Source organism: Genypterus blacodes, unplaced genomic scaffold (assembly GCF_046128005.1).
Source record: "Genypterus blacodes isolate CSIRO-AG114 ecotype Tasmania unplaced genomic scaffold, CSIRO-AGI_Gbla_v1 ptg000021l_1, whole genome shotgun sequence".
NCBI classification, from domain to species: Eukaryota; Metazoa; Chordata; class Actinopteri; order Ophidiiformes; family Ophidiidae; genus Genypterus; species Genypterus blacodes.
The window spans coordinates 10,430,845-10,438,599 of NW_027466834.1; the positions used below are offsets into that span (position 1 = coordinate 10,430,845).

Sequence of the window (7,755 nt, forward strand, 5' to 3'; positions counted from 1 at the left end):
GATTTTTAACCAAATTTTGACGGGATTTAAATCAAAACTGAATAAGATGAACTGAAGTGCAACTGTCAAAATGTACATGTAAGGATATGGGAATACACTGCATTTCAGCAAGAGTGAAAAGAGTTGAAATTGTACTTTCAGCCCTGTAAAGCAGGTCAGAGTGAGTGGCTATGATAAGACCAAGTTACATAACTGTTCCATATCGTTACCTACAGCCAGTTATGATGTCATCGGTTGTGATGTCCGATGACTAACAACAGAATTGTTAGTATGATGACATCACAGGTGTACGTTTGCTGGTTGACATCAAGTATCAAGCTTGCAGGTTGTCCATTTGTCCATTTGTGATCGTTTGACATTGTCGACGTTGACGTTTGACACTAAAGCAACACCATCACCGGTTATTCTTAAACCACAGCAAGTCTTTAATGATTCATTAATGTGTCACGATGCTCTTTGTTCCTGCTGCTCTTTAAGCAAATCAAAACAAGCCGTGTCATCCCCACCAGAATGGAGAAGGAAGAAGGCAGCATGTGACAGAGAGATTCCTGCCAAAACATGTTATTAATTCACTTATTTCATCTGTGAGTTCAAGCTCGCTTGTGTCCTGGTGTGTGGGAGAAGGAGGAAGAGGAGGAGGAGTAACGGCAGCATTGTGTAACTGGCTGTATTATAGCCAGAAAGGCATCTTATGGTTTCAATTACTTTGGCACCAAGTTTGCCTCTTTGGCTCCATTAGAGACTTCAGCTTCTTCTCATGAAACTCAAACTCAAATTGCAAATCAATCAAATTCTTGTTAATTGAAAACAAATTAAAGAGCAAATCGTCACTCAGAGCCAGATCCAGATCCAGATCCTATTACGGTGCAGCCTGTGTGTGTGTTATCTGGAGCTGATCTGCTGCATCGATCAGCAGCGGGGAGGATTGCGCAACGCCTGGATCCGCATGCCCTCGCCACGCTGTGACGGCGCGCAGGCAGACTCCCCAGACACGCCCACACTACACACACGCACACACACAGAGGATACCTGAGAGACTTGACTGGGCGTTTCCAAAGAAAAAACACTCTATGAGCTAGAAAAGCGCCTCTGCTGCTGCAAGTCTCCCCTGTGTTGATCCTCAGCTGATCACCACGGACACACACCGACGCCTGGAACAAGAGCAAGACAGTGAGGCAACATGAGCAGGTGAGGATCCGCCCCACGCTTCAATTAACGGACATCAATCGACCCCTCCGAATCCTGCGTGGCACTTTGATTGCGCGTCTTTTGTCGTTTGTTTCCGTGAATTTGTGTGACTTTGCGACGTTTTCTTGGTTGTTTACGAATGTGTCAACGCCATTAGAAGCAATTCCACCTCAAGGGAAACAATTAAAGTGACGTGTTTGGCTGTGTTTCAGTATCAAGAGAGGGGATCACTTAGGAAACAGTTTGTAGAAGTGTGTGTGCGTGTTTTGTTTATGGCCCCACATGATCTACATCCTGAACACTGAGCTGATGATCTTTAACACTTCAGAGGAAAACCCACATTCCTCTGCCATCACACAGAAGTCCTCAGAAACAAACATGTAGGCTCAAACAAACAGGCGTGAGTTTATGCAGACCTTCCTCTTCTCCTTCCATTACATTAGTCTGGTGTCAAGTTGCATAATCAGGACAAACAGGTAAGCACACGCACACACACACCTGCCTTCACATCCCTCCTGCAGTGAGTCTTGTTTGGTTGAAGTTTATATTACAGCTACCTTTTGCATGGCTTTGGTCTGTGGGTTCACATCTTCAACTTATTGTACTTGAAACATGATCCAGTGGTGTGTGTGTGTGTGTGTTGTGTTGTGTACCACATTGTTCTCGCAGCAATTCAATCGAAACCAGCTTTTCATGTTCTGCTTTCCTTTTTTAGGGACAAATGTGAGATAAGCGAAAAGGAAGAATGCTTTTATGAAAGTCTTTCAGCTTTATAACAATACAATTTGACTTGTGGGCTTTATGGTCATTCCCGACTAACACACTCTGCCTGCAGGACGCGGGAAGGTGACACACTTCAAGCGTGAAGGTCCGATCAAAGTTCGTCTTCAAAGTCTATGACGCCTTTCTTTCTTTTTTCTTTATTGCCTGCAGGAAAGTGTAGCAGTCTTCACAGAGTTTCTACCTGATGCTTGCATAAGCTGTTACATAAGTCCCCCCCCCCCCACTGCCTCATTCCAGATGCACATTTTTTTTTTTCTGGTTTTCATTTCTGTTCAACCCCCCTACCCAACCTCACTGCAGATGTGTGTGCTCTTTCCTCTGCGGATGCCAGAGGAGGAGGGCTGCAGCAGAAAAACAGCTCGGGGTAAAAGTCAAAGGTCATATTTGTTCAGTGCTAAACCAACACTTTCAGTGCAGATTCAGAGTAAAAGTGTGCAAAACGTCTTCACAGTGACCGGAAACTCGTAACGGCGTTAATACGGAGGCTTTTTGTGGGAGGTCGGTTGTGGTAGAACCTGAAAAACGTATTGTAAAACTATGAATAAAATGGAGGAACTTGATTGCACAAGAGCAGCAGCTTTCATTGATTAAAGCAGAAATGCACAGTTTGTACCCACGGCGGTTGGGGAGTGGGGACGGTGTGGGCGTGCAGAGTTCTCTATTTGGCTGCTTGCACACACGCACACAAGTTTCATCACGAGTAAGAAAGCTCAAATACAAAACTACAACATTTCTAAGCAATGTTTTTTATCGAGTAGAACGACTACAGATCATCTCAAGGCTTAAGGATGAATTGATTTGATGGAAGCTGTAACAAACTGCAGCGTCTGGACGCATCTGCACGCAATTATGCTGCATTCCAAATTTTACGACTTGTTTCCTCTCCTTTCTTACCAAATCCCTCAAAGAATACTGGAGGAAACGAGGGAAGGAATTGAGAAGAAAGAAAGGATGAAAGATTTACATTTGGCTATTTAAAGCTTAATGCATAATAATCCTGATTGTGTTCATGAAGTGACAGCAGCTTCAAGGGTTCGTTGTCAAACGTGGCGCGCCATCGCTGCAGAGCTGTGGGGTCTCATGACGGAGAGAACATCACAGTGAGATTCATTCATTGATTGCGTGACCAAACTATCTCTTTGAACAAGGAGTTGAACAAGGGGCGGCAGTGTGTTTTGCGGCGGTTCTAAACTTGGGCCTGATGTCACTTGAACCCTTAAAGGCTCAAGCTTGAGTTCTTTGAAGAAGATCGTCGTGTGTGTGTGTGTGTGTGTGTGGAGAATGAACGGATGAAAGATGATGTCGTACGCTGGATTCACTGGTTTTGACGATTTTTCTTCTTCTTTCTCTGCAAAGGGAAACAACCTCTCGTGAAAGCTCATCTTTTAAATTATGCTCGTCCGGTCGCTCCCCCTCTCCAGCAACCCGCCCGTCCGACCTCCCGACCCTGTGTGGAGGAGCAACCGTGCTTTATCTCTCCATTACTCAATGAGGAATAAGCTTCACTGTCTCCATTAATTCACACTGGTGTTACATCTAGTCTAATGGAGTAACTTTGCTTGTTTTGAGTTCATTTCCGACATTTAAATGGGAGGAATGGAGCGTACGGGGGTGAAAGGGGGAAGACAAAACAGATGCGGCCTGTGAGGGTGGTGAGGTGTCGGCTCTTTCCTCGTTCTCATTGGCTGAAGAGGAAGTCGGTGTTGAGTTTCAAAGTCTGCGGGACAGTTTGCCTGGAGCAGCAGCATGTTGTCACAGAAAACACATGTTCTAAGTCAGCATTCAACAAATTCCTATAACAAACACGCAGTCCAGGCTCTCATGTGTCTCAACCGACCCGTGTATATGTGTGTGTTTGTGACTTTGGTTGCTGATGAGACGTCTGTCCTCATGCATGTCTCACAGGTGTCTGATAACCAAGGCAGAGGTGGAAGGCTTCATCCAGAGATGTATGACAGCTGTTGGCACCAAACAGGATCACGCAAACAGCCTGGCTGAGGTGCTGGTGGCCGGAGACAACAGGGGACACTACAGCCATGGACTCAACAGGATGGGTGAGTGGACACGCACACGCACACGCACACGCACACATTCCCCACAATATATCTCACGTAACCTTATTAAACGCCTTGCTCGCTTTCTTTTTGACAGACATGTACGTGAAGGACATCCAGTCGGGCATCTGTGACAAGACGGGCGACCCCGTTGTGGAGAAGGAGAGCCCGGCCACGGCGCTGGTGGACGGGAAGAATGTGCTGGGCCCCGTGGTGGGAAAGTTCTGCATGGACCTGGCCATAAAGAAGGCCAAGGAAGTGGGCATCGGCTGGGTGGTCGCCCGTGGTGAGACGATCAATGAATGTAGAAACCATTTAAAAAAACTGCCACAGTGTTTCTTTGCATCTGCTCCCCTTCATTTTTCTTTCTTCTGACCGTTTTTATTGAAGTCTCTGCGATCATTGTTTGCAAATGAAGCTTTCACTTGTGCAAGCCTGCATTTATTAGATCCCCTTTTCCACTGAAAGGCATGTTGAGTAACGTCTCGTATAACAGGCAGTTACATGTTGGAGAGGAGGAGTTGGATTTGATTTAATGACCAACCATCGTGTCTATTGTTGACTGGGATCTGCATAAACAACACAAACTGCAACGACTCTGAGCTCTATTGAGTTTTAATGACACTCTTTTGTTTTTTAGGTTCCAACCATTATGGCATTGCTGGATTCTATGCCATGAAAGCTCTGCAGGAGAACATGATCGTGAGTTAGAGGGGGACACATTTTCATAAATGCGAGTGCTGTCATTTTAAGGAGGACAATAAGTGCTTTGTTCCATTAAACACTGGGTTATATTCTGTATTTCTAAGTGTCTTCTAATGCTGATCTGTCCTCCACAGGGCATGTCTTTCACTAACACGTCCCCCCTGGTGGTCCCCACACGTGCTAAGGAGGTAAGGAAATGGAAATCTTTGCGTGCCACCTTAAGACCAGTGGATTTGATTAATGTGGGAGCACACACACACATACTGATGCCTTCTTTGTCTGAAGCTGCTTAGATGCTTTTGTTAATTAGTTTCATTCGCAACTATTGATTGATTTGAATATATTCATCTCTAATTCTGTGAACCTTCCGTTCCCAGTGTACTCTGGGCACAAACCCCATCAGTGTGGCAGCGCCCTCTAAAGACGGAGACAGCTTTGTCCTGGACATGGCTACGTCAGCAGTGGCCCTTGGAAAGGTGAGATCTGGTCTCAACCCATTTCAGATACTAATAGGTTATAGTTTATTCAGATACATCGTCTTCCAACCATTTTTGCGGCTCATCTGAGTTGTGATCTGTTGTTGATGGACCCTCATGTGTCTGTGTACAGGTGGAGCTGTACGATCGGCGTGGCGACCCCATTCCGGAGGGCTGGGGCTGTGACCCAGCAGGCAAGCTGAGCACCGACCCCAAGAAAGTGTTACAGGGAGGAGGACTGGTGCCCATCGGCGGCAGTGAAGCCACAGGTCAGAGAGATGGCATTCAGCCCAGACTGGACCGGATCTTAATGTTCAGCAATGTTTACGTAAAAGTACAGTGTTTCCTAGTCGGCTGTACATGGTCTCATTTGGACTTCTGTCATGTTGTTGCCTTCAGGAGGTTACAAAGGTTACGGCTTGGGAATGATGGTGGAGGTGTTCTGTGGGATCCTGGCCGGTGCCGAGTACAGCAGGAATGTCCGCAGGTGGAAAGTCACTGACCGCGTCGCCAACCTGGTATGTTTACAACATATTGATTACATCAGGTGATAGCATTGCGTCAATAAGTGTATTTGGAATTTTGAAAACCAGACAGTCTGTGTCATCGTCCAAAGGTGTGTGGTGGTAACTCGATGTCTCTCTGCTGTTTGCGTCAGTTCAGTGTATCAACCTCATCTGTGGTTCTTTATAGGGTCAGTGTTTCGTGGCAATCAACCCGGAGAACTTTGCTCCCGGCTTCCAGGACAGAATGGCTGACCTGCTGTCCATCCAAAGAGGGCTGGATCCTGTGAGTGTCCCGCTGCTGCTGCTTGTTATCAGTGAACTGAGCAGACGCCTCACTGGGAGGATTTATTTGACTAACAAAGAACGCACAAAATTCAAAGTCAATGGCCTGGTTCACTTTTCTGTTCCGGTTATTCCAGTTTGAAACTGAAATCCAAATAGGTGTGTTGTAAAGGGTATTACAACAAAGTCTCAGTAACTGCATGAAGGAGGTTATGTTTTCAATCCGGACTACTTAAAAGGTGTTCCACTACATGTAGTGTAAGCGTGTGGCATTAACATTTGGAGACGTGGATCATGTGGGTCTTGTTAGTGAATAATGAAACGCATTCTTACTTGGCGATGTGAATCACAGTTGAGATGGTTGGAGCTTGACTTTTCCCGCTGCTCCTTTATGACAGGCAGATGATGATGCACCTGTGTTGACTGCTGGAGACCCAGAGAGGATGCACATGGATACATGTGAGAAACTGGGAGGAATCCCATATCACCTCAATGTCGTGAAATACATGGTAAGAGCTGAAAATAAGAGAAGTTTTAGTTTGCATCAATAGAAATGTTTTGACCCATAAGCTGACTTTGTGACTTTGCATTTTCTTTATTCAGAACGAATGTGCCACAAAAATCGGTGTGAGCCCGCTGCTGCCTTGTGACAAACTGGTCTCGGAATAAATGGGTCCAGATAATCCAGGCCCCTGAAGAAGATGGTCTGAAGTACAGCACTTACTCATTTCCTGGGGCTCATATTGTAGCGGTGGTCAAAAAGGATTATGCAAGTTATAAAAAGAATCTTTACACATCATTTTTACTAGTTACATAGACAAATCAGGTATTTTAAGCAGTTAGGATTTGTTATTAAGCTGTTTTTAAATATTATGCTGAATATGCACAGTGTTGGGCCTTAAACATGTCTGGTACCTGAATGTGAAGGCGTGATTTCATAATAAGCCATTTCCGGTCAACTGTGTCCTTCACTGATGTAGCAATGCAATTATGTGAAGGAGCTGCACGAAAAAAAAAAATGTTAAACATTGAAAATCGTTTTGAATTCACTGTGAGAATATACAACAACAACTAGTGCAACTGAGTCACAAAAAACCTCATTGAATTCTTATGTGAACTTCTTCCATAAAGGATAAATAAAGCAGAACTTGAGCAAAATGTTTATTCTGTCCGTACGGGTTGAGGAGCCAAAAACAAGCTCGTCCTACGCACTTTAACCACTAGATGGCGGTGTAAGCTATTACATCTCAGTACTGCGTCTCAAACCTCACTCACTAGAAGCTTCATCAGTAACTATACCATATTATCTCAATTATTTCTGTTGCTAAAAGGTTTGGAACCACATTCGTGATATTTTCGTGATATTTTATCTTTTTTCTGTAAAACATTAAGCCATAACTAATCAAGATGCAGAATATGGAAGTTATAACACCCACATCACGTCATACGTAAACATTTCATGCATTTCACTGAGTTCTGTCTTGTTTTAACAGCATCTGTAAAGATTAGTTAAGGTTGACAGTTTTTCAGGTTTCAGGATACTGAATATAAATTATAACAACCTTAAGTAATGTAATAGATTGACGCTCTGATACGTAAATATGCATATTCACCGCTAGATGGAGTCATAGAGCCTATAAATCCTGATCTCTACATTGGGTCGTGAGTGACTTCAGGAGGTTTCATGTCTGATGTGGCTTCTGTGATTTCGATGCCACCCAAGCTCAGCAGACAGACACGACCTCTGACACTACTGAGGGC

The 7,755-nt window shown here is 44.6% G+C and overlaps 1 protein-coding gene across 2 annotated transcripts; it reads left to right on the forward strand.

The window, feature by feature from the left end:
- The first annotated feature begins 1,035 nt into the window (after positions 1 to 1,035).
- LOC142991958 (putative oxidoreductase YjmC) lies at positions 1,036 to 7,043 on the forward strand. Of its 2 annotated transcripts, XM_076142168.1 has the most exons (11): positions 1,036 to 1,188; positions 3,877 to 4,025; positions 4,123 to 4,311; positions 4,666 to 4,727; positions 4,865 to 4,918; positions 5,108 to 5,206; positions 5,340 to 5,475; positions 5,606 to 5,724; positions 5,900 to 5,995; positions 6,393 to 6,503; positions 6,598 to 7,043. In XM_076142168.1, exons 1-11 carry the CDS (start codon positions 1,181 to 1,183, stop codon positions 6,661 to 6,663), a joined length of 1,089 nt encoding a protein of 362 aa, XP_075998283.1. In that variant the 5' UTR covers positions 1,036 to 1,180; the 3' UTR covers positions 6,664 to 7,043. The 2 variants fall into 2 exon arrangements, with proteins under 2 accessions (XP_075998283.1, XP_075998282.1); XM_076142167.1 differs by lacking the exon at positions 1,036 to 1,188 and having other exon boundaries at positions 3,851 to 4,025.
- The last annotated feature ends 712 nt before the right edge of the window (positions 7,044 to 7,755 follow it).